Source organism: Toxotes jaculatrix, chromosome 20 (genome assembly GCF_017976425.1).
Source record: "Toxotes jaculatrix isolate fToxJac2 chromosome 20, fToxJac2.pri, whole genome shotgun sequence".
Lineage (NCBI taxonomy): Eukaryota > Metazoa > Chordata > Actinopteri > Toxotidae > Toxotes > Toxotes jaculatrix.
In genome coordinates, this window is record NC_054413.1 from 4,540,986 (window position 1) to 4,567,769 (window position 26,784).

The 26,784-nt window shown below is 42.9% G+C and overlaps 1 protein-coding gene and 1 long non-coding RNA gene across 2 annotated transcripts; one reads left to right on the forward strand and one right to left on the reverse strand.

The window, feature by feature from the left end:
• The first annotated feature begins 932 nt into the window (after positions 1 to 932).
• Positions 933 to 25,102, forward strand: si:dkey-192l18.9 (F-box/LRR-repeat protein 7). Its single transcript, XM_041065287.1, has 4 exons — positions 933 to 1,336; positions 5,831 to 5,920; positions 22,188 to 22,805; positions 23,638 to 25,102. The coding sequence occupies exons 1-4, from the start codon at positions 1,300 to 1,302 to the stop codon at positions 24,372 to 24,374; spliced, it is 1,482 nt and encodes a 493-aa protein (XP_040921221.1). The 5' UTR covers positions 933 to 1,299; the 3' UTR covers positions 24,375 to 25,102.
• On the reverse strand, positions 16,754 to 25,858 carry LOC121200197. The gene is made up of 3 exons (XR_005896516.1): positions 25,819 to 25,858; positions 21,437 to 21,546; positions 16,754 to 17,055 (listed from the first exon to the last, which is right to left on the reverse strand). It is a non-coding gene; the product is annotated as an uncharacterized LOC121200197 (long non-coding RNA).
• Positions 25,859 to 26,784: the final 926 nt, after the last annotated feature.

The window sequence follows — 26,784 nt, forward strand, 5'->3', positions numbered from 1 at the left end:
AGTTGAATACCTCTGTGGAATGGAAACTCCACGGTAGCAAATCTCCTGTTTACTGCCGAGCACCCTGTGCACAATTCTGCTTTTCCTGGGTACCAGCCAAGACAGCTACCAATATAGCACAAATATGACTTGTCTGTGTAACCATCAGATATTCTGCCATCTGATGCAGAGAGGCAAAAATGTGCCCACGTAAAGCACAAAATTACCCATGACCTTTTGTGAACAGCAGATTTGAGATTAAATCACTGGTGCTACAATAACCTCTGTACCTCATTACTGAATGCAGGTCAGCACAGACCAAAATACTGTTTTATCGCAGTGTTAATCCCACTGTGGATCTGCTGGCTGTGTGCATTTAGAAAGGAATTTAACATGTATCTACAATATTAATTCAACTGTCAGCAGCCGACAGCTGGTTTTGTCCAGTGCCTTCCCTTCTAGATATCCAATGATCTGTGTGGCTGCTAATTATAGAAACATTCCAACATGTGTGGTTGAACTATTCTCCTCTGTCAGGAGGCATTTATCCTTAGAATATACCAGAGCTTATGTGTCCTCGATTCTGATTGGTGCAGAGTGAGTCTGGTAAAAGATACCTGTGATGACTTAACACTTCAATATTAGTGAGGTCTATATAATGGAAAATAACCACTTAGGATTGTGGCTGCTTCCGTTCAGTGTGCCGGTGCTGCAGGCTATGATTGTTTTGAACAAATGTAAAAGGTATATTATGGAACAATTTGTCTTCTATACAAAGTACGTGCGTTATAAGATAGTGACTTTTTCTGGGGCACTGTCTCGGGCTGTCTTTGGCTTATCTTTTTTTAAATATCCACATCTCCCTCCCTGGTCTGCGGTCTCTTTAAATCCAGATCCAGTGGAGGAGAGCTGCGCGTCCTCAGAAAGTTGTCTGGCCGCTGTGATTGCCCGCACTCTGCCTGATAAACAGCTGCTTACCATTTAGGGCACTTCACAAAGTTTACCCCCCCCCCGAAAAAAACTTCTCGAATTGGGATTTTTTTTTTCTTTGTGTGCGTGTACGTGTGTACAACTTTCTTGCTGTGGATGTTCAGATATAGAAAGTCTGCACCGCTGGAAGCTCAAGTCTGGATTCTAGGTTTGCGTAATGCTGAGGCGTCCTCTGTTCAACATCTGGATTAACTATTTGGAGTCAGAGCTAGCGGCCCAACACAAAACTCTGACTGTCTCGCCTATCTTTATGGAAAGACTGTCTGTTTCTCTGGAATTTAACTCCTTTTGACAACCCGAGTAGTGCACATAGATTATGTATTCTTTAAAATGGGTGCGAACAATGGAAAACAGTATGGAAGCGAGGGTAAGTGCAGTAATTACTACTTTAAGACACGTTATATTTGAATTCGACTTTGAAGAACGAGTTTTTATCAAACTCCATTGTTGTAGATAGTAAGAATGAGGCTGTTATATCGCCGTTATTTGAGACGGTTCCTCATTTGTGCCCAGCTAAACTAAAAATAGAAAACAATGTGTTAGTTATTGGACCCGAGCTTGGACTGAAGTTAACTCTACACATCAGTTAGCTAGCTTAAAACTAGCCCTACTCCCCCTATTATCTGTAATTTTCTTACATTGAGTGCCTTCTTTTCTTGAGTAAAGTTTAACTTGTTCCGTACTCCATTCAAAAATCTTCAAATTTTAAAGGACGTGTGCTGTTATGGGGGTAGCAGCTACTTGTGACTATAATTATTGCGTACTTTTTATACTTTTTAAAGATGTGCAACGTTTATATTCTACCTATAAGATATAGAGTGACATCTGGTGGTCATATTGTAAGAAAAATGAATTGTCCCTAACTATATTGTACAGCAGAAAAGTTGAAAAAAAAAAAAAAAAACTAGGAAAGCTGCTATCAGTTCACACACTTCTGTAGATTTCTATTTTCTCCATAAATGTATCTCCCATTGTCTATCTACCTACAGTTAAAGGCAGTTTACACAGTGCTATAATAAAACTTTATGAGACAACATGCCCCAAAACTTGCATTTGCTATTATTTGACATGCAAGTGTCTGGCCCTTGGTTTGAGTTTAGCGGCAGAGGCCATATTTTCAATCTGTAATAAAGTCAGCTGAAATCAAATATCCTCTCACATAATCAGTCAGCAGCAGCAGCAGCAGCTGAGCTGGCAGGACAGCAGGTTCACCAGACAACACCTTGTTTTTGAAGAAAAAGTGTTTTCCTGCAGGTTTTAGTGGAGGTGAGTCAAAGGACATAAGTGTTTGGTTATGTGGGCACTTAGTCATTCTTATCCTGATAAGAGCCAATTCCAGAGATTTTTCTCCACAATTCCTTATCCTACTATTGTTTGATTTGGAGGCCATTTTGTGCATATATGTGCACTTCAAGGCCATGTGATCACTGTGTATCTCATGATTTTTACTTCAGACACCTTGAAATGACACAAAATAGTAATAATAAACAATAAGTGCTAACAACTTTTCCTGAGATGGTTTCTTTCAGCAAACACCTAAAGGTAACTGATTTCTGCAAAATCAACAGTAATCTTTTTGTTCATTTGTGATTTTTCGTAGCTCTCCTGCAGCTGATTGTAAGGTGTTGTCACTGGGACAGAGCGGAAGAGCCAAGAGTTTCTTAGAGAACAAGTTAACTAAATGATAAACTTGACTTGCACGGCAGAGATTCTGATCATAAGAAAAATACAAAAACATCTTGCGCCAATTTCCTTCCCTATTTGTTCACTAAATCAAATGCCAATATCTTTTGGCCTGTTACCTCAGTATCAGTAATGGGCCAATATTGGAGTACAGGACCAAACAAAAAAAAAAAAGTCATTAGTAATGTGATGTGATGATTATGGCCAAGCAGGGGAGGCATTCACTGTCCATCTCACTCAGCTAGAAGATAAATTAGCTTTTTTTTTTCACGCTGCTGGAATGCTGCTCAACCCCAGGGAAAGACATTATTAATAAAGACGTTATGATTTTATGATGACCAAAATCTGGATCTGTTGACTCGCATACCACAATATTGATTTAAAAAAATGTCCAAACACGGCATTAGTGATCCTGGAATATAAGGTCAGCATGAAAATCAAATTCATCCTCACTATTATAGGGTTGGTTAGACTGCATTTTGTCAGATAAAATCAAGCATATTACCCTTCATAGAGCCCCATATGTCCTCTCTCACCCCTCTCACCCCTCTCACCCACTGTCTTTTTCATCTTAGATGTAATCTTCAGCGTTACTTATTCAGAAAAACTGTAGTCCGGCTCTACTGAACACATCATTTCTGTCTCCAGAGCAGAAATATTTGTATAAATAACATTCCAATGTGCTCTCTTCCTAAGTCAATAAGTGCAGAGAAAAGATTGGAACTCATGATGTTAAAAATAACATGTGGACCAGCTCCACCTAGGAATTCAGCCTGTTAAGGTACATGAAGGGATTCTGTTACAGCTTTGAGCCTTTTTAGTCTGGTCACGACATCTTAGCTTTCTTTACTCTTATCAGGTTAACAGTCATTTTTCAGGTGGGAAAAATTAGACAAACGCTATGCAGACTTTATTCTTGTTGCACAATAGTGACTGTCAATGGTCAGCTGTCATAACATAGTAAGACTAAAGAATACCTCACTGTGCAGATATTACTTAACAGACACAGACATTACACTCGTTAAACTCAGTATAACAACTAGTGAAAACTTAGTCTTTGTGCCTTTTGTTGATGTGACTTCACCAGATGTTAGGAGGATGATGTCAAACTTCCCCAGTGAAAACATCTTTTGTGTGCTCACAAGGATTAATTTGATGAGTCTGAGGTTGAAACATCCAGCTTATGGTTTTGGATTCTGGTATAAGTGCAGAGATACATGAATGCACTTTGGTGCAAGCAAGAAAAGCAAGTGTTTTTAAACATTTTCTAATTAATAATTTTACAGATAAAAGTGGCTCTTCACATGTAGGCATTATTGGTCATCACTTTCAGCTCTCAAAGGTGCTTGCCAGTAGTCTGAAGTACACAGCTACAGCTATATCTGGTGTATTTGTTCACAGTGCAACCAAACAAACTCACAATGTTTTTAGTGCCGCAACTAAAATGATTATTCCTTACATTACTGATTATTCTGCAAAAAAAAACCCCAAAGATATTCAGTTCACAAACATAGAAGACTAATGCCACTATTCTCTGGAACTAGAGAGTACTGGCATTTAAAAAAAGACTCTATAACTTTAATGTTCATGCTATCATACATGGCATTTATTCAAAGTATTGTCATCTCACAAAAGAAAACATTGTGTAGTATTTAAGGTATCGTCATCTTGACAGTGTCTAAGAGCAGTGTCTTATTTACAAGTGCAGGATTCTGCAGTCCGTCCCGATCCACATCTGTTTTCAAGTGTGATTCCACAATTAATTACACACTGGTCACAACTATGCAGCAGCCCTCCACCAGCACATTATATAAGCATAAGACAGGAAGCAGGAGCTTTTCTGAAAGTTGTTTTTTTTTTTTTTTCGTGAAAGATCCACATGCAACAGCCTAACAGCCCTGCAGAGTTCCTTGTGCTATTGTAACCAGCTAAAATATTAAAATACAATCGCTCATCTTCAGCCAGCCTCATTCTTCCTGCTCCACTTAGACAAGTGGTCTCACCTTGACATCTGTAAAGTCATTTCTAGGAGCAATAGCAGATGTGCTGGCTCAGTGATGTCGCCACAAAATGTCATTCACGCTCATAGCATGTGAGCTGCACTGGTTTCATATGGTTTTATGTGTATCTGTGTGACCGTGTGTCTTTGGTGAGGCTCAGAATGGGGACACAGGTTGCATTTATTTCTCCCTGCACAAGCTTTCTTATTTACTGCTTATTTCAGGAACTGTCTAGTCTGTTTAGGTGGCTGCACTTGATGTGCATGTGGGTGTGACTGTTTGGGAATACCTCTTCGGCCTGTCGTGCTGGGTGAAAGGCGCATACTTAGTCTCAGGAAAGCCACAAAGCTGCATTTATGAACTGACAGAGGAATGAAATGCCATAAACAACCACTCCACAGGCAGCCTGCAGTCACCATGGCAGTCAAGCCTGTCGCACTCTGGCAACAGAGGCAGACATTAAAAAGAATAGGTCTTTGAAATGCAGCTCTCCTGTGTGACTGTATAGAAATCCAAATCCTAAACTCAATTATGCAAGTACAGCTCATGAAGGAAGAGTTGTATATTCAAAGAGAATAAAAATCTCTTTGATGTGGCACTTGTGAGACTGTACAGACTCTACAACCTCAGACAAATGCTGCCGATGATACATATCATTGTTATTGTTCATTAAATAGAGTGATTACTTGTATCTTGAGCGGGAGTGTTTCCTCACTCGTGCTCCATGAAAATGAAGGCTGAAAGGGATTTTGGGAAACTTTTACTCTTCTTTCAAGAAATGGACACTTAAACAAACCAGCAGAGACTTTGTGCGTGTGCCAAGGCTAACCATTCATCCAAAATTGAGGAACATAAAAGTCATGAGAGCAGAGAATGATGGGCTTTATATTTCCTTACACTTCATACCTCCTTACCATATTAAATACATCATGAAAGTGCGATTCCACCTTATCTTGGACAGACGCTCCTCAGGATTCGGGCATAAGAAGTGTGTTTTTACATTGCAAGATTGATTTCCAAAGGTAAACTTTCACTTCAACAAAGAAAAACACTAAATTCGGGTTAATGGTTTTCAGTCAACATTCTAGACATGACATTAAAGTAACACAACGCGAGTCATCTTAAAGCTGCCATACTGTGTCCAACCTCTCTTGTTTTTCTTCTCATTTCCCCTGCAGGTAAAGGGAGCTCAAGCATCTCTTCTGACATAAGTTCGAGCACAGATCACACACCAACTAAAGCTCCAAAGAATGTGGCTACCACCGAAGGTAAGGCATCTGGTGCTCATTAACCAAACTCCCCTCCCTTCTTCTCTCCCTCCTCTTCTCCTTTTCCTCCTCCCACCCCTCTCTTTCTCCTCCTCATCCACTTTCTGTGCTGCCTATTTTTGGAGAGAAACCTGTGTGTTCCTGGGATAACCCTAAATTGAAAACAAACTCGCGGCTCCCATCAGAACCCAGAAAGCAAAGGCTTTGTTTTAGAAGAAGAAGAAAAAAAAACACTCCTGGCTTCTCATTGTTGAAGAATGCTTATCTAAACTGTGGTCGTATCAGGCTCAAAGCATTGCTATGGAGGGAGGGAGGGAGGGAGGGAGGTACATGTGCTTGAGAGAGGAGGGCGAGAGGGATTTTGCTGGAGACGGAGAAGGTGTGGGGAGTGAAAACGGGGAAAGAGAGCTTCACCTTCTGCTCAGACGCCGTTGTTACGCCTCTCCACGCAGCTCTCTGGCTCCCTCTCGCCTCCCCAGCCTCCTGCTTGCTCAGGCAATCGTCCAACCCTGGCAGAGTTAATGTAGGGAACTGCTCCTCTTTGTCAGGAGTCTGTGTGTGTTATGAATGCAAACTGTGTGCTCACTGTTCAGAAATACCTTGCAGATGACAGACGTCTTTTGAAGCCTCCTGTCAGCAGCTCAAGTCTTGAGTCAGTATCAGTCTGACACATTTTTAACAATCTGTCTGTCAAAGCGTCTTTTTTTCTTTCGACAGAACTGAACAAATGAAAGCATTACAGTCCCAGGTGCTATACCCAAACTGGCTTGTAAAATCCTTAAATCTGAGCTTGTGCTCTCTAAGAAATATTTTTTTAATGTATGAGTTTTTACAATAAAATATCAATCAATGAGCTCATGATATTTATTAATTAATTCTGGTGTTTGATCCAGTGTAAACGTAAAATTAGTGCAACTTTAAGCATTTTGATATGGCAGACCTATTTTCATGAGCTTTGTTGGATCTTTTAAATATACCTATCACTAAAAAGGTAAAACATGGCAGTATGTATCATCCTTCCGGTCATTTACCACACTCACAATGCTTCTCAAATGTTTTCGGGGGTGTGTTGAAAGTCCACTCTGCAGGAAATGTTGAAAGAGAATGAGTCAGACAGTGTAAATGAACCCAGTGAAGTAATTACTGAGTCGCTGATTTTGATTTTGATCATAAACCTTATCAAACCCCCCACACATATCTTATGGCCTGTCTCCCTTTATGCTGTGGTCTCTCTCTTCCTCTCAGTTGAACAGTGAGTCACCAAGTGTTTTGCACATTCATACACACATATACTCACCCTGTTCCTCTCATGCATTGTCATCACCAATCTTAAATTTGCTCTGGCATGATGAATGTAGTATTCTTGTGGTTTGGAGCTACCCACAAGAAAACAAATACGAGCTCAAGCCTGTGTTTATACCTGTCAATCAGCCGAAGATTTCAAGGTGTTTCACAGAGAGAGAAGAAAAGGAGAAAAAAAACCAGACATCTGATGTCCTTTGGTTTCATGCAAGATGTGTGTCAATTAGTTTATTTTTGTGAGGTTAATTTAGCGATTAACCTCAGTGAATATAGAGTCGGGGTGTGCCGTGCTCTTGTGATTGTGGACTCAGACAAGTCAGATTACTGTTTCTCATTCGGCTTCACTGGAAATGCTGACTCACTTAGATCTGTCCATTGAAGATCTGCTGGAAGTGCACCCAGAGCGTTTTGGCGAAACTGATAATTGTCGTGAATGTTTCTACTTGGAGAGCAACCTGTGCAGATAGAAATATATAGACAGAGTATATTCCACAGCCAGTGGCTTCCCGACCATAATTTCCCTCCTGTGTTATGACTGAAATTGTTATTTTTTTTCTCCATGCTAAGTGGGAGTAATTACATGGTCTGGAACCACCACGGCCACAGTCAAATCCCCCCTCCTTAAAAAAGCATAGACACACACATGCACGTACGCAGATACACACACATACTCACACACACAGTGGCAGATCACACAGTCCGTGCCCACCTCGTCCTGTGGTCCACTAAACTAATCAGGAAGCAGTCTGGGCTGTTTCCCCACCACACACTGGGAGTATTCATATCAGGGCCTGCAGTGTCCTCATGCTGCTGTAAAATCGCTGCATTAACGTCGTTGGTTAGTTTTATTTCAGGTTCATGCCAAAATATTTCACACCACAAGATCACACATCAAAAGTACATCTTCCAGTGACTCCAGTATATAAAAGCACAAGAAAACCATAACAAACAACATTATATATACATTTACAGACTTTAAAGTTGCATGTGTGTGTGTGCAAAATCTAAAATACATTCTTAATTACTGTAGGAAATGCTACAAGCTTAAAGTATGTCCTAATAAAAGGCCTTTTCCCCTCATCTCCCAGGGTTTCTCCAAAGAACTGGCTATTACAAATGTTTCATAATACAACTACCCAGCTACATGTTCAAAAAAAAAAGTCTGTTTCTGTTTATACTTCGCTTTGCTTTCCAGTAAAAAGGGCAATAGAAAACTAGATTACACTCATTTTCTTTATCACCGAGTTGGCACAAGGAACAACTCCACTTCTTTTCTTCCTGACTGACATACTGCAGCTTTATTAATTTAAGTGGGTGCAATTCTAATTTAAATAAATGTCAGATTTTTTTTGTAAGAAAGACCCAGTAAATACAAATAAAATTTCCCCTGAGCCAGTCAAATTACAAGGATTTTATCAAATCGCTCTCATAACTGTACCTCACCCACAACTTCTATTAAACTTCAAAATATGTCACATCATGGAAGCTACAGATGCTCTGACTGCTGTTTCACTGTGTCCTTAAAGTCGCAGGTAATATGTAATGGTAAATGCTCAGACACAGTGTAGTGGCATAAGTTGAGGAGTCATAAACAGCAGCATCAACCTAATGTTTGCTAACATCAATGGACATTAGCCATCATAAGCTGCGGGCCACACCGGGGTCAGGTAAGGCTGAAACGGCCGAAATCCCCTGAGTCTGTTGAACTGAGCAAGAGTCCATTTTAGTCTTATGGGTCCAATTTTTCATTTGTAAGAGAAAAGACTGTGTTATTTCTTCTTTCAGAAGACACGTGTGTAAGATCCAAACCAGAGAAACTGGCAATGAACGTCTGGAGACTGCACCAGTTCTGACCAGGAATGTTTCGTGTGTCTAAAAACAAAAACTCGTGCCATCAGAAGAATCTGAGAGATGCCATATTCACCTCAGAACTCTAGACTTGGTGACTTTAAAGTCAATAAACCATAATACTGAGTTATTGTCCAGCCCTAATATCAGTATGCAGATGGAAAGTAGGCCACTGCCTGTCTTCCTTCATCTATTCCCCCAAAATTAACATGAGGAAGTTGCACTCATTCTCATCCTGAAAACAAACTGTGTCGGGCAGTCATCTGGCAAGTTTTTGCAACGTGTCTCTGTTTTCATTTATTATTTAGACGGGCTTGTGGTGGCCTGACCCAGTTGAGTTGCTTATTAGCTGCAGACTGAAAGGCACGGTCCTGGACAGTAAATCCTTCTTCTGGGATGAAATTGAGTATCTCCCAGCGGGGGTTACACTGTGACCCTGTCTGGGCCTCAAGGGGTTTGCTTTGGCACAGCTGAACTCAGGGTACCTAAGGAATGGTGCTCAGACGTGGTAGGAGCAGAGCTGACAACGCCCTGAGATGTTCAGCCCGTGTGGTGTGTTGTAACTCTGGAAGACTGTTTTGATCCCACTATATCAGTTGGAGCTTGCGCCAAGCTTTAGCCACTGATGTAACACAGACTCACAGGGGTGTTGATCATGTCAAAGCAGCCATGCTTTGGGGTCAGCTCCTTCACCCGTTGATAATGGCACCAGGAAGGTAGCTGAGGCACAGGGAATGGTGGGAACAATGAACATGCCGCCTTCCTCTCTCTCTCTCTCTCTCTCTCTCTCTCTCTCTCTCTCTCTCTGCCAAGGACCGAAGAAACAGTGATAACAGTGACAGGGAAAAGTTTACTCTGTCCGTCCATTCCACTTCCACCAGCGCTGTAGTGAAACATTACACTGTAAACATGTCATGATTTATATGCAGTTCTCTATATGCTTATCAGAAACAGTAAATTCTTTAGATTATATTACTTAACAAATTCCTGTTTTTTGCATTAAGTCATTATAACTTTCCCTTAAGAGCTAATGCCAGAATCAGACGAGGGCTGAAACTAAAAGTTATTTCCATTATTGATTTATGTGCTGACTTTTTTTTTTATATAAGTAATTCATCTTTTAGTCTATAAAATGTTTAAAAACTGTGAAAAATGGCATTATATTCCTTGTATTGACCACTTTGACTTCCCGGTGTCCCCACATTGCTGTCCTGAAGACAGTGTGAGGGTCAGCTGTCCAGTCTAAACAGCCCCTCCAGAAAACTCCTGTCTCCATCATGTTAATATTTTCGCCCTCCCCAAGGGCAACACATCCCTCACACTTCATCTGTAAACTAACCTCACGCGTCCATGACCCATTTACTTGTGTTTACTCAAGCAGATATATAGTGTTTCGCTGTTGATTTTTGCCATGCCAAACATGAAATAGGCTGCAGTGAGGTGTTTGTGTGTGTCGCTGCTGTTGGGACAGTTTCACTGCAGAGAGAAGATTTAAGCTGTTATCCTCCACTTGCATTGTAAATGTAACTTTTATAAGCTAAACAGCTCTGGTCAAACATCGAGCTGGTGTGACAAATTTATCTTTTTTGACATCTCGGTGAAACTCTGCACTGGTTCTGCTGCTGTACAGCTGTGTTGGAAGTGCTCAAGCAGGCAGAGAGGTTTGTTTAGATGAGGAAGCATCTGTTTTCTAGAGGGAAATATTTGGCAGGTGATTGACTGTCTTATGGAGGATTAGAGGAAATAGAGCTGGAGATTGTTTTCATTTTATGCACAGAAATTCACAGCCTGAAGAAGTTTGTACTTATAAACTGCAAGCTGTGCTGGTGGAAAAACAGTCTGTCCCCTTTTCACCACTTTGAGTTTAGTAGCCTGCAGTTATTTTAAGACTTTTTGAACAAGTCTGTAGAAGTTGTAATGAGAAATATCAGTGGTTTTTACTTCTAATCCTCATTGAAAATTGTCTACGTGAAGAGAGAACACAGAGAGGCAAAGAATGCCAATGCTATTTCCCCCAGATTTTCTCCATCAGCTGTCCTCGCTCCTCCCCCTTCCTTTCTACCGCTCCTAGAGCCAGGAAATCTGAGCGAAAAAGCACAGAACAAGGCGGCGAAAGAAAAAGAAAAACAAGTGAAAGCAGTTTACTGAAGGAGAAGGAGGAGGAGGAGGGGAAGGAAAGGCAGCTCAGCAAGCAGAGCTCTCCATCTCATAACTCTTCTCTGATTACTGCTCGGTCTTCTCATCCTCTGTCTCAGAGAGGAAGCGCTGGCCTTGTTGTTCTGAATGCAATTGCCATTTTCTTCAGCAGGGTCACATTTTTCAGTTCTACTACAGCAGCGTGTTTGACAGGAGTTGGGAAAGATGCCACCTGGCCGTAACCTGCTCTTCGCTTCCTGTAAGGTTTTGGCTCACGAACGATGTTTTTACTGTGATACACCTGGGTCTTTCACGGGCTTTTATGTGGCAATATGACCACAGTTGTGGACCAGCTGAACTGACACATTGGACTTCCCCTCCCCTCTTTTCATACTGCGGTTTGTTTCATTACGTAAGCAGGGAAGTGTTAGTTGTGGCTTAAGCTGCAATGGTACAAAAATGAGAGGAAAATTTCTCTCTGGACAGTGGTCTCCAGGGAGTCTTGGTTAGATAAATTGTGTTTTATAAAACTGTGTTTTTTAAAGAACAAAATTATTAGCAATTTTTTTTAGCCATGCTAATGGCATGACTCTGGGGATGGCAATGACAGCCTATCAGTTTCCTTTCACTTTAAATCTAATGTCATCATCATCAGCAGGTGAAACTTAAATTAACCTCTTTTTTTTGTTTGTTTGTCCAATAATTTAGTTTATGACAAAATGCAAAGCTAATGATATTCCCATCATGCTCAGCAGTACTTTGCACAGTTAATTAAGATGGTGGACATGGTAAACATTACAGTAGCTTATTATCTGCATGTTGCCATTGTCATTTTGAGCATGTGCTGGCATCCTGGCGTTAGAATTTAGATCAAAGCACCGCTGAAACTATACGTACAGCCTCATGCAGCTGTTAGCATGGCTGAAGACTTCGTCTTTTTGTCAGGAGTTTATAACCACAAAAGTTCCAGCACTTCCCTTGTTCTGTTGCTTTAACCACATGAGATCATTACATTTGCTCCTCATCACAACCAAATCAACCGTTTGGGCCGGCGCTCACTTTTCCATTCCTTTCTGATCCGCTCTCCTTCTTGGTGCTGTGTGTGTGTGTCTGTGTGTAGCCAAAGTTACCCTCCTCAGTCATTTAACATGACTGTCACTCCGCACTCTAACCCTTCTCACACACCACTGCCAAAAAGGATAAACTGTACAGAAAGGCATCTCGTGCACATGATTCTCCTCTGAAAGAAAAAAAAAATCAAACTCTGTTGCCCCATATTTGACATTTTGATTTAACAACCTGTAAGAAATGACTTCATCCTTATTTTCAGTGAAAGGCCAGATGCCAAATTGTTTCTAACTGTCTGAACTGTCACTGAAAAAGATCGTGCTGTGATGCACAGACAAAGACAAAAGCTCATTTTTGAGGGAGGGACTGACTTCACCTTTAAATTTGGCTTTAGGATATCAGAGCGTCTGCTGTCCTCCTCAGCTGAGGATTTATAAAGTGATGAGGGCAGAGTGTGGAGACGTTTGTGTCTTTTGAACAGACAGAAGGTCTTTAAGAGGTGGAAAACTCCCTTAAGGAAATTAGTTGTGATGTGGGGAAAGAGTGTTATGGTTCCTGGCTCATGTATAGCCGAATCTGTTGCTTCACAAGCTTCAAAAATGAATCTCGAGCCCGGGTGAGTGTGAGAATAGCTTCACCCCAGAAGTAGAGGAGTTATGGGGGTTGTGTGGAGCTACAGTTTCCTGTTTGAGTGTGCACATTGTAAAGGAACCAGCAGGCCCTATTGTCTTTCAGCTTGTCCAGTGACGCAAGACCTTCCTGTAGTGAAGGCTTTGCTGATAGCCCAGCCGCCACACTGTACGGTAATATCAACTTCCATGTATTCAATAAAACCTGAGACAGACCCAGATGTTTTTTATCCCAGGAGTTCTCTGTCTCAGTCAGATGTTTCCCTTTAAAAAACTGGAGCACGAAACCGTTTAGTGCTGATAAATCAATTGTGTTTTTGATTCCCCTTCAGTCAAATCCCTACTGCCTGGTTGTTTTTTTTATTAGCTGATACTTTCTTTTTAACACTTCCCCTCCTTTGTGTTGATTTGGATTCAATTTTCTGACTTATGAGAAGAAAATGAGCATCTCTGATTCCCTCACATGCTCTACACCGCCCTGTCTTGGCAGGGAGGAGCTCAGTGCAGAGCAGGAACATGTCACAGGCCTAATGGCATTGAGGTAATGGATTGGTCTGTCCTGCCAGATGCAGCGGTAATAATCCTACAAGCTCCAGACAGGGTCTTAGCAGAGCTTCACAGCACTGCAAGATCCTGAGTGGAATCCCTATAGCTTTAGTTTATGACCAGACTGTGTCAAAGTCTGGATTGACCCTGCCTGTGCACTTGTCTCTGTCTCTGGTAAAGTCTGCAGGCTCTTTTGCCAATTTATCTTCCCCCTTTCTTTTCTTCGTGCCCCTGTTTTCTTTTGCTTTCCCTTAAAATCTGTTTTTGTGCGTTGCGTTTTTTTTTTTTTTTTTTTTGAATTCATCAAGTTTTTGTCATTAAAGCGACATCACTCCGAACATCCTGCTGCGCCCCTTCATCACGCAGGCATCTTGTCTTTTCAGTGATCACTCCAATTGATTTACATTAAACTTCTGGTATCAAAGCACAATCCAGATGTGTCTCAGAAGGAAGGCGAAGTTGATGTTAATGGGATCCTGCTGCAGCACTGCTGTGGATCAGCTTAGATTTGGGTATTAGTGGCAAATGATTTCAGCCAAGTATGCCTTGCTGTGGCTATATACGCATTCAAAATGCATGAGTTTCTCTTTCATTTCACCACTGCTCCGTTGTTCTTTGTCCAGGGTAAAGACCAGATGTTCCACTGTTTCTCCTCTGATTTCCTAAACCAAGCTGAGTCTTCCACCATCTGCACTCAAGAGTGCCTTCAAGAGGAGTTTAACAGCTGCATGGTATTTGTTCTGTTAATGATAGGTTTGCAGTGGTATGGAGATAAAAACACAACACCACTGGCTAATTTGTACAGTTTTCAGCACTGACAAAGAGTTTAGAGTTTGGAGCTGCAGGTAAATGCTCTGAACTTGCCCTTCATTCCCAACAGTCCTAACCCAAGGTCCACTTACTAGCTTTTTCTGGAGCTTTCAGTTGTATCAGATGGTCCTTATTAGCGGGTGAAGTTTGCCTAGTTGCCATAGAGACATTCGGGGTCAGAAGCTGTTATGATTTCATTCATAGCACTTCTAGGACTTCTCATACATATTGGCTTGTAAATTGAGGCTTTTTTTTTTTACATAACAATCTCAACTCAAGGTCAGCTTCCATGTGAGACAGTTGAACGTTCCATTCAAAGTTAGTGATTCAAGAGAAAACTTCCATGCATAACAGTGGAGTTAGTACTTTTTAGGACATAGGCAGACTTACCATTATATGATTATATTAGTAGTAATATTATTAGCAGTCAAAGGTGTAGGACGTCGTTCTGGACTATATCCTAAATAAGGCTTTAGTGAAATGTGATTCCAGATGTGAGGATTTCAACCATCTCAGCCAAGATTATACTTTTTGCATCTGATAAACTCTGTTTTTGTCATTGTTATCAACTTCATCATTGTTTATTGTCAAGCAAATGGTCAGTGGTGATTGGATAAACAGATGCCTCATGCAACTAGAAAACACAGACAGATAACAACTGGACTTCCTTAAAGTAAACCAGGTGTTGTCGGTCCAAAATCCAGTTCAGCTAAGCAACCGCAAATCTGTCTTCATTTAACTTTCCCCACCAGCTGTGTGAAAGTGTGTCTCAGTGTAAAGGGGGGTGGATATAGTCTAACTAATAGCACTGTTTCTTCAGGCTTGGAGCATTCTTCTGATCAGCGACACATGTAATTACGCAGTTTGGAAGTGGCTCCTTGGCCGGTGGCAGATGAGTTTGTCTCCTGCGTGCAGCATCCATCACAGTAACTCGGACTTGGATAATAAGGCCGAGCCTTATTCATCCATCATAACTAATGACTCAAGAAATGTGTCTGTGTCGTGCCTGCGCACGGCTCTGTGGAAAATCTGATCTTCTGCTGGATGCCGTGACTTTGGCAACGCAAAGACCTGTGTAGACCTTTTTGTTGTGATGCCATACATTTGGTCCCTGACTGTGGCTTTTTAGCCATAAATGTATAACCTTACATCGTTAAATTTAGAGTTCAGCAGACCAGATGCCAAAAATATACTGATTTCCACTTGTTTGTATAGTTCTGTGTTTCCGTGTGTGTGGTTCCAGCCATGTTGGATAAATCCACAAACACTAGGTATTAACTCTGGAATCTTGCAATATTTATAAAGTACTTAAATAAACATAAAAGCCCCAGAACCACGAGTGTCATGACATATTTGGACAGGTGTGTGAAATTTGAAGTAGATGAGGTGTTTACAATAGCCTCAGACCATTAAAACCTTTGTACTGAGCTAAAAAAAAAAAAAAAAGCATTATCATCTGAGAAATCCAAATGAGAGTAACACGGGCCAAGATAAGCTAGATGACCTCAAGGAAATAATCCTACACATTTAAAGCTGAACTAATCATAGACGGACCACCCACAAGAATGCGATGCATCCATACTGAGGTCAAGCATGTCCCACAAGAACGATTAAACCCCACAACCTCATGAAAGCTGAATCAAATGTGTTTGCTGCAGATAAATGCATTTTAGACAGCGGTGCTCCTTATTTTGCCTGAATGTGGACGCGAGTGAGACTTTTAAGGCACACAAGAGGCAGTTTTAAAGTAGCTGAAAATCGGAGGACATGTTCCCGTGAGGATGAGCCTGTGGATGTCATCAGAGGCAAGTCAGGAGGCAGGCCGAGCCCAAGGTCTGGAATACAGATCTGCGGGACAGCCATGAGGACGGTGTGACTGCCCAGCTGTCTGTCTCAGCACACAAATCCACTTGACAGGCAGGATGCTGGTCGTTTGTCATGCAGTTGCTGACATACACTGTGTAGGAGCAGCTGACTGTCGGTCCTGAAGCATCCATTACCCAACATGATTCAATTATGGTTCAGTCTACATGACTTGAACTACAAATGCAGGTCAATACTGTGCTAATACAATTATATCAGCTCATATTTGTGGGAATCACAGGTAGCAAAAGTCTAGGTGATGACCTAATGTATTTGAATACAACTACCACCTCAAAAGTAAAGTTGAGTAAAAATTTAATTAAATTGCTTTATATATTTAACCAATATATTTAAGTATTCCTCAAAATCTGGAGCCCCAGGAAGAAAATAAGTAGTATTCATATATTGCCTTCCAGCATGATAATCTTGAAACAGTTAATGTTTAACAACAGTTTAAAGATTGCTGTTTTATTTTCAAAGATGATAAGACCTCATTTTTGCCCGTAAAGCCTGAAAACTCACAGTTTGACAGCTCTTAAGTGACATCATACTCGTGACTACTTGAATTGCTTTTAGTGATGACTATCCATCCAACTGGAGTCCTCAAGATTGGACAAGACGAACTGGGGGGGGGGGGGACAGATAGCAACAGAGGAGAGCACTCAGTGTCCCAGCGCGATGGCTCGACCCCGGGAATCAGATCCAGCCGATGAAGGCGGAGGCTCCATCCTCTCACGCCACAGTGATGGGATCCAGCCACCGCTTCTCGCAGCTGCATCTTCAGCCGTGGCGGCAATCAGCACACATCTGTCAGGAGGGCCTCAGTGTTTACACAGGGCTAGCCGTCAGCCCCAGCACCAAACTCCTCAGCTGCTCGCTTTGAAGCCAAAGAGTTCATCAGATGAAGAGGCCCTGTGACTGCTGCCCAAACGCCTGGAAGATAAATGTGACACATTTTTTCCAAAACATCCCAAATCCATGATAACGAGACCCACGGAAACTCTTCTTCATTGATGATAAAAGCTGGTGTGGCTGTGGCACCGTCACGACGAACCCTACTCTTCTTGATACATTCTGTGGCCTTTTAGTTTATTAGGGCCCGAGCACCGAGTGGTGCGAAGGCCCTATTGTTTTTGTAATGTTTATTATTATTATTAGGGCCCGAGCACCGAGTGGTGCGAAGGCCCTATTGTTTTTCTAATGTTTATTATTATTATTATTATTATTATTATTCCTCCCAAACAACTGCATTTTTCAACCCCTTCCCATGCTCTAAAACGCCTGAAATTTTGCACACTCATCAGGTCTGGTGAAAAATTTGATATTTTGTGGTCGTTGTAAATGGGGGGGGCCAAATGGCTCCGCAGCGCCCCCTTGAAATTTTCAAAACCCCCCTCCCATTGGGCTTAGTTTGTCATAGGTGCATGAAAATTGGTACACATGTTGATCATACCGAGACACACCAAAAAGTCTCTTGACACCATGACCTCAACCCAACAGGAAGTCCGCCATTGTGGTCGGAAGTTGGCGATTTTGGCGAAATACACCATTGGTATGCGGACGAACTCGTGCTAGGGATTTCACCTGATCCACTTCATACTTGGTGGACCTCATCTCAAGACCATGATGATCAAAAGTTATCAAAGGCTTTTCTCTAAGTTAAAGGGCGTGGCCTCTGTGGCCCGCCAAAGTTTGGTGGCGTTTGGTGAATTTGCCATGACATTTTGAATGGCTCTCACGTCCACATACTTTATCCAAACATCTTCAAACTTCATGAGCTTGATCAGGGCTCTGCCCTGAACGCCTCCATATGTCAAACTCCCGCCTTACTCGTGGCGTCCCCTGCTGGTAACAGGAAATGACCTATTTTTACTCTGAAGTGTACTGCTCCTTAATAGTTGACACCATCGGCTTGTTTTCTGCTCTACAACCTTCCCAACTACTTGGTGAAGCTACATTATAAAGGCCGTGAAGCTGGGTGCAATGGCATCTGTGTGGCGGCGCGGCAACTGACGATCCCTCGCCGTGAAATTACGTTTGGATTTGTAATGACCTTAACCACCTCCTATGATCCTAAAAATTCATACACACGTTCTTGGGGGCTGGTCCTAGACTCTGATGGGGTTTTTGTAATTGGGCGGGGCAAAATGGCTCAACGGCGCCCCCTTGAAGATTTAAAATACCCCTCTCCATATGGGTTTTTTTGGAGTACGAAGATGAAAATCGGTACACATAAAGAACACGTCCTGACGCACAAAAAAGTCTCTTGACACCATGACCTCAACCTAGCAGGAAGTCGGCCATTTTGTTTTTGGCGGCAAAATTTCAGTGCTTTCCACCATTGGTATGCGGACGAACTCGTGCTAGGGATTTCACCCGATCAACTTCATATCTGGTGGACCTCACCTCAAGACCATGATGATCAAAAGTTATCAAAGGCTTTTCTCTAAGTTAAAGGGCGTGGCCTCTGTGGCTCGCCAAAGTTCGGTGGCGTTTGGTGAATTTGCCATGACATTTTGAATGGCTCTCACGTCCACATACTTTATCCAAACATCTTCAAACTTCATGAGCATGATGAGGGCTCTGCCCTGAACGGCTCCATATGTCAAACTCCCGCCTTACTCGTGGCGCCCCCTGCTGGTAACAGGAAATAACGTGTTTGTACTATGACGTGTACTGGGGAGAAGAGGAGAGGACATAGGGGGACTCTGGTACTCTTGGCTGCGCCGGCTGCGACTCCCGCGGGTCGCAAGGGGTGCGAGGGCCCGTCATCGCTGCTTGCAGCTTTAATTATTATTATTATTATTATTATTATTATTATTCCTCCCAAACAACTGCATTTTTCAACCCCTTCCCATGCTCTAAAACGCCTGAAATTTTGCACACTCATCAGGTCTGGTGAAAAATTTGATATTTTGTGGTCGTTGTAAATGGGGGGGGCAAAATGGCTCTGCAGCGCCCCCTTGAAATTTTCAAAACCCCCCTCCCATTGGGCTTAGTTTGTCATAGGTGCATGAAAATTGGTACACATGTTGATCATACCGAGACACACCAAAAAGTCTCTTGACACCATGACCTCAACCCAACAGGAAGTCCGCCATTGTGGTCGGAAGTTGGCGATTTTGGCGAATTACACCATTGGTATGCGGACGAACTCGTGCTAGGGCTTTCACCCGATCCACTTCATATTTGGTGGACCTCACCTCAAGACCATGATGATCAAAAGTTATCACAGAGTTTTCTCTAAGTTAAAGGGCGTGGCCTCTGTGGCCCGCCAAAGTTTGGTGGCGTTTGGTGAATTTGCCATGACATTTTGACTGGCTCTCACGTCCACATACTTTATCCAAACATCTTCAAACTTTATGAGCATGATCAGGGCTCTGCCCTGAACGCCTCCATATGTCAAACTCCCGCCTTACTCGTGGCGTCCCCTGCTGGTAACAGGAAATGACCTATTTTTACTCTGAAGTGTACTGCTCCTTAATAGTTGACACCATCGGCTTGGTTTCTGCTCTACAACCTTCCCAACTACTTGGTGAAGCTACATTATAAAGGCCGTGAAGCTGGGTGCAATGGCATCTGTATGGCGGCGCGGCAACTGACGATCCCTCGCCGTGAAATTACGTTTGGATTTGTAATGACCTTAACCACCTCCTATGATCCTAAAAATTCATACACACGTTCTTGGGGGCTGGTCCTAGACTCTGATGGGGTTTTTGTAATTGGGCGGGGCAAAATGGCTCAACGGCGCCCCCTTGAAGATTTAAAATACGCCTCTCCATATGGGTTTTTTTGGAGTACGAAGATGAAAATCGGTACACATAAAGAACACTTCGGAACGCACAAAAAAGTCTCTTGACACCATGACCTCAACCCAGCAGGAAGTCAGCCATTTTGTTTTTGGCGGCCAAATTTGAGTGCTTTCCACCATTGGTATGCGGATGAACTCGTGCTAGGGATTTCACCCGATCAACTTCATATCTGGTGGACCTCACCTCAAGACCATGATGATCAAAAGTTATAAGAGACTTTTCTCTAAGTTAAAGGGCGTGGCCTCTGTGGCTCGCCAAAGTTCGATGGCGTTTGGTGAATTTGCCATGACATTTTGAATGGCTCTCACATCCACATACTTTATCCAAACATCGTCAAACTTCATGAGCATGATGAGGGCTCTGCCCTGAACGCCTCCATATGTCAAACTCCCGCCTTACTCGTGGCGCCCCCTGCTGGTAACAGGAAATAACCTGTTTGTACTATGACGTGTACTGGGGAGAAGAGGAGAGGACATAGGAGGACTCTGGTACTCTTGGCTGCGCCGGCTGCGACTCCCGCGGGTCGCAAGGGGTGCGAGGGCCCGTCATCGCTGCTTGCAGCTTTAATTTTTCTTGTTTCCACAAATGTCATATATAATACGTTATTCTGTCATTTCTAGCACAGACACAGTGAAGATTAATGGAATAAATAATTTAATATAATAATTTCTGTGGTCTAAGACAGCAACAGTAAAGGTCAAGTTTTGGTGTGAAGCACAGCGCTGAACAGCCATACAGAGGGAAATTCAGCAAAGAAGAGGGGCAGAGCCAGGTGTCTCCACCGACAGAGGCTTCAAAAGATCAGACTGCACCACAGCCACAAGACATAATTGTGTTTTAAAGGGACATTCCACCAAATTTACACATAAAGGACGGTTTACTGGTTAAAGGGGAGCCCCACCGATTCTACACATCAAAGTCTGTTTGCAGGTCTTGAAGCATGCTACAGAAATCACTCACCGCGGTTTGCGGTTGATTTGCATTGTGGGTAATGTATGTTTCAAGTTTTGACAAGGAAGAAAAAAGATGACCTCTCTGTTTCTGCTGCATCGATTTTGATCCTTAAAAAATATGTAATGCTAAATTGGCAGGATACTCTTTTAAGGGAAGTACTGAGCAGTCTGTGAAAGCTGCTGTATAATGTCCTCTGTGTCTCTGTGGGAGCTTTGATGAGTCTTGAGAAAATCCCATTAGGCTTACCTCAGCTTGGGCTTGGAGACTACAGATTTTTAACAGAAAGCCTGTGGTACAAACTGTGGGCATGGAGTTCAAAGGATGTTGGCATTTTCCAGGCAGGGAGGGTCTATGGAAAGGATGCTGGATGGTGTTATATAAATAAAATTGCCTTGACTTGTCTAAAAGTCTTGATTTCTCAGCCTCTGCCACTCCGTTCTTTTTAAAATCTGTCTCTTGCAAGTCCCCAGACTTCACTGAAGTGCACTTCACTGGAGTACCTCATTAAGATGCTAAGCTAGTTTTTTTTCTTGCATGGAAACACTTACTTCCTAGGTCTTACCAACAGAGTCACCATTAGCTGTTCTCTCCATCTCTGGAAATCCCACAGATTTCAGTACAGTCACTGAAGGACTGTTCTGAGTTGTCAGAAGTCGTTCTAAGAAGTGGAGGAAATTACATGTGGAAATATAAGAGCATGAGTCAGGTTTGAGAAAAGTACAACAAAATGTTAAAGTGCGGTATTCATGGCAAAATTATTCTTGGAATGCACTAAAAGCCACAGACTGATTTTAAACAATGTATGTGAGGGTGGATTTTTCCTTTAATAGAAATGGAAACGGGGGTGACGCTGAAGTTGGTTTCCAATTTACCACATTCGGAAGTTGAGAAAAAAAAATTCTCAGTATTGTCACCACTTACTGTTGTGGTAAAGTATTAGACATAATAGCGAAACCCTTAACACTGCTCAGAGATCACATTAGATCAGATCTAGCTCAAGAGCTACTGTACTTACACTTGTCAAACCAGAACTAGATTAACCAGGAGACTCCAGAGACGGTTTAAAACCCAGTTTCAAGATCAAATGGCAGAGTTTTTTGTAGAATTATCAAATCATTCAAGGCGTGTTTTGTAAGAAGATAGGCTTTAAGGTCATCACCTCCCGAAAGATAAGAGAACATCAGTCTTTGGCTGAACTGCCCACAGCTCATAGACATGTGGAACAGACACTAATTCTCTTTGCCCCTCTCTTTTTTCTCTTCACTCTTTTCACATCTATCTCTTCCTCATTTTGTTCAGGTTTAGACTCCGGCACAAGGACTCTGAGCACCCCCAGTCCTGGTCTGATCCTGCCGTCCAAGTCCTCCTCCCTCTCCTCACCCGCCCTCTCCAGCAACGGCCATGAGACCAACTCCTCGTCTTCCTCCTCGGCCCCCGCCGAGACAGTCGCCGTGGTCCACCCTCAGCCGGGCACTCACACTCGCTCCCGCCAGTCAAAAGCCCACCACCACGGCCCCATCGATCTCCTCCCTGACCACACCCTTCTGCAGATCTTCTCCCACCTCCCCACCAATCAGCTGTGCCGCTGCGCACGCGTATGCCGCCGCTGGTACAACCTGGCATGGGATCCGCGGCTGTGGAGCACCATCCGGCTGACGGGAGAGCTTCTCCATGCTGACCGTGCCATCAGGGTCCTGACCCACCGGCTGTGCCAGGACACCCCGAACGTGTGTCTGACCCTGGAGACGGTGGTGGTAAATGGCTGCAAGAGGCTCACTGACCGGGGGCTGCATGTGGTGGCTCAGTGCTGCCCGGAGCTACGTCGCCTGGAGGTTGCTGGCTGTTATAACATCTCTAATGAGGCCGTGTTTGAGGTGGTGTCCCGCTGCCCCAACCTGGAACACCTGAACCTCTCAGGTAACAAGAAACATTTTTAATGGTCAAATTCTATAAGATGCAATCAAAGCCACCTTACTTTGATTGGCGGCTAAAGGCTCATTCAGTTTAATTAAAGGTGTGGCTGCTATCTTACATCACGCACGTGTGGATTTACCTAAAAGAATTCCTCCTCTCTGTCCTGCTCAGTCATTTCTTCTAAAGCTGGTAAAATCATTAAAGCAGCAGGAGCAGCTCTGCCAACCTAAAGCTCCCATGTGGAAGAAGAAAGGCTCTCTTTAGCTGAAAGCAGAACTTACCTCAACATGAGTAAGAGGGCTGGTCTGCTGCTTTCATTAAGGAAGTGACACAAATAACATTGACTTGGACAGGACTTTGGTGGCAGAGCAATGTCTGTACCATTAGCACCAGGATGTAAACCCTTTGTTGCAAAAATAGCCTTTAAAAAAGTTGTGGTTTTTATTTGAAAAACCAAAAATAATGAATTTTTTACTAGGGAAGACATCAGGCTTTGATTTTTATCCTGAAAACTGACCACAATTTTGGTTTTCTTGCTTTCACTCAAACATTTTCATGCTTCCAGTTACAGGCGTGAAGCCAAATAGAGCAGGTTTTACTCTGGCGCCCTCTAGTGGATACCCATCCCTTAACTTAGCCTTCTTAACAGGCTTCTATTGAAAGTAACGGGGGACAAAATCCCCAGCCCATGTTCTCCAAAGTTTAGCTGAAGTCCATGTGGAATAAAAATATTTTATAAAGTTGAACTGAAGCTAAAACCAAGCTTTAGCAGTTGCTTGCTGCATTGTACAAGTACTAATTTTGAGATGACAACCTCTCCTTCCTCCTTCTCCAGGCTGCTCCAAGGTGACATGTATCAGCCTTACCCAAGAGGCCTCACTCCAGCTGTCCCCTCTGCACGGCCAGCAGATTTCCATTCACTTCCTGGACATGACCGACTGCTTTTCCCTCGAGGATGAGGGTTTGCGAACTATCGCCTCCCACTGCCCCCGCCTGACACATCTGTATTTGCGCCGCTGCACCAGACTGACTGATGAAGCCTTACGCCACCTGGCTCTCCACTGCCCCTCAATAAGGGAGCTGAGCCTCAGTGACTGCCGCTTGGTAGGGGATTTCGGCCTGCGTGAAGTCGCCCGGCTGGAGGGCTGCCTGCGCTACCTGAGTGTAGCCCACTGCACCCGCATTACGGATGTGGGCATGCGCTACGTGGCTCGCTACTGCCCGAGACTGCGCTACTTGAACGCAAGGGGTTGTGAGGGGCTGACAGACCACGGCCTAGGTCACTTGGCCAGGAGCTGCCCCAAACTCAAGTCTCTGGATGTGGGTAAATGTCCTCTGGTGTCAGACAGCGGACTGGAGCAGCTGGCTATGTACTGCCAAGGCCTGAGACGAGTGAGTCTCAGAGCCTGCGAGAGCGTAACGGGCAGAGGACTCAAAGCTCTGGCAGCTAACTGCTGCGAGCTGCAGCTTCTCAACGTGCAGGACTGCGAGGTGTCGCCAGAGGCTCTGCGGTTTGTCAGACGCCACTGCCGGCGCTGTGTCATCGAGCACACAAACCCCGCTTTCTACTGAGGCGGGGAGTTATTGGACTGGTCCTCTGACAAGTGGATGTTCTAATATTCCTGCTATGGTGTTGGCAGAGTTCAGCGGCTGATGTGTCAGAACTGGTTGAAAACTGGTGTGCAATACTGGCCAGAATTTGTCTTTTTAAATCCGCTTAGTGGCTGTTAATGCTGTCCTTTGAAAATACTTCAATAGAATGTATTTAACATATTTATCTGTAAAAAGGCAGAGAAGTACAGTATTTCAATATATTACTTTTTTTTTCCAACATCACAATTTGCAATGTAACGAAATGCTACAACACTGAGCACTGGGTACAGTTGTGTTACCATTTAAAAGCATTGTAATATATTTTATTTTAAAATTCATCATCACTTTAAGGCCCTGAGTCATAATCATACTCATACATTACCGCATCTATTTATAAACAGCAAGTATCTTCAGACTAAACCACTAAGAATGTAGCTACAAAGCAGCAACAAAGCAGATCTGGTGATTTGAAATATACTCAGTTTCACTTTCTTTATGTTGTGTGCATATGCACTTTATGCAGTTGTACTGACAATCACTTCAACTGAGCTCAAAGTGTCATATTTCAGATTTTGTCCATAATATTTCTGATAGTTAAAGGTTACTATTAGCCAGTGCCAAATAGAGACTAACTGTTACGGGACCATTGTTAGAAAATAAACAAGAACACATTGCTGCTATAACTGTGCCAATAAAATTCTTCTGAAATCCGCCTCCACAACTGTGAGTGTTTTACTCAACCCCTCATTACCTTCTTAAAGGATTTAAATCTGCACATGTAAGGTAACAGAAAATATCTGGGAATACCATATATGGGTTTGTAAAAGGTTGTGTTCCCCTTTAAGGACTCAAGTGTGTGTGGGTGGGTGGGTTCAAAGGGCAAGTGTGCACAAAGAGGGAAAAGGTGCTTCCTGCTTTTATGCTATTGGCTTGAATCAACCTTTTTGTAGCCAGACATGGCATTAGATGCACCTGTTTGTCCTCATCATCTATATACATACATACACTGCACTGTGGCTGTGAGACTTGCAGAGGTTTAAGAGTTTTTAACTTTTGTTTGTGAGTCATTATTGCTGCAGTTGGATTTCCCGTTTCTATAAAAAAATATATATATATATGGCTACTGGTGAAGGTGACATTGGCTTGTGTTAACTACAGATCACTTTTGAGTCATTCACTGGCAGCGAGCAGTCATGGGAAACCTTCTCCTCTGCCTGCTCTTGATTCTTGTACTCCTGCAGTGTTCCTGGGCTCAAGCAGGCAAGTATATGACAGATCTGAAGTGCTAACAGATAAATTTAGACTTTGCAAGTGGTTCTGTTTCGAGCAAATATGCAGCTGTGAAAATATTTGGTGCTTCTGTGTTTCAGAGAGCTCTGGGCCTGTAGTGACTCTAAAAACCGGCAGTGTGTGAGGACATTACCTGTTTGCTCGTCCACCATTGGGATCCTTGTGGTTTGCTGAACCCAACCAGCTGAGCCCTGAGAAGGGGTGAAAAATGCTACAAAATGTGAGTACACACTGGCTTTTATTGACCTGTTTTTTTTTTGTTTTTTTTTTGGGGTGGTCTAACTCAGCTGCAGCGTTGGACTTAAAAATGGACTGAACTTGTTTCAGCAATCAGTTTGGCAAAGGATGCGTGGTTAAAATCAGACTAATCCCCAAAGTATCGATATTGCTAATACAAAATCCTGTTTTGAATATTGAAACCAAGAAAACATTGCTCTGTCACATGCTTGGCACATGAACACGTCTGCTGCTGTTGTATGCATAGGGGGCAGTGATGACCTTAAGTTTAGAGAATTCACAGAATGAACAGTAATTCCCTTTTGAAAACTGTCTTGTGTTTAATTAAAATATATTCAGAGGTAGGCTATTAGTAATGTGTACTGTTGAGAAAGGCTCAGCTCCAAGTCTGGATTTGAGTTATTTTTTGAAAATGTCAGTGGGATTTTGAGTGAGTTTTTCTCATTTCTGGAACAAAACCCACAAGTTGAAGTTTTTTTTGGCTCTAACTAATAACATTTCTAACTCTCAGCTGAACACGCTGCTCTAAGATGGTGCACATGCTGAACACTATACCTGCTAAACAGCAGCAAGTTAGCATGTAGCTCAAAGCACCATCAGTGTGCCTTCATACAGCCTCACAGAGCTGCTAGCATGGCTGTAGACTCTTGTTTAAACTGCTCCCTGTGTCTCCTCTGAGCAAGTGTCCACAGGACACAGCACCTGTGGACGAAGTCTGGAAAGCTTTCCCTGTAAAGTACACATCAGAAGGTCTTTACCTTAGTGTGTACAGACTCACTGGGACTACCACCAGTCAGTGCACATGCATACAGACATAATGATTCAGCGAAACAGACACTGGGAAAATGTGGTTCTGCTGATC

What these genes read in the sequence shown, in the direction of transcription:
- si:dkey-192l18.9 (XM_041065287.1), top strand. Translation starts at nt 1,300, where the DNA reads ATGGGTGCGAACAATGGAAAACAGTATGGAAGCGAGG. An exon ending in AAAACAGTATGGAAGCGAGG is followed by an intron (nt 1,337 to 5,830) that starts GTAAGTGCAGTA and finishes TTTCCCCTGCAG; the next exon opens with GTAAAGGGAGCTCAAGCATC. An exon ending in GGAACACCTGAACCTCTCAG is followed by an intron (nt 22,806 to 23,637) that starts GTAACAAGAAAC and finishes CTCCTTCTCCAG; the next exon opens with GCTGCTCCAAGGTGACATGT.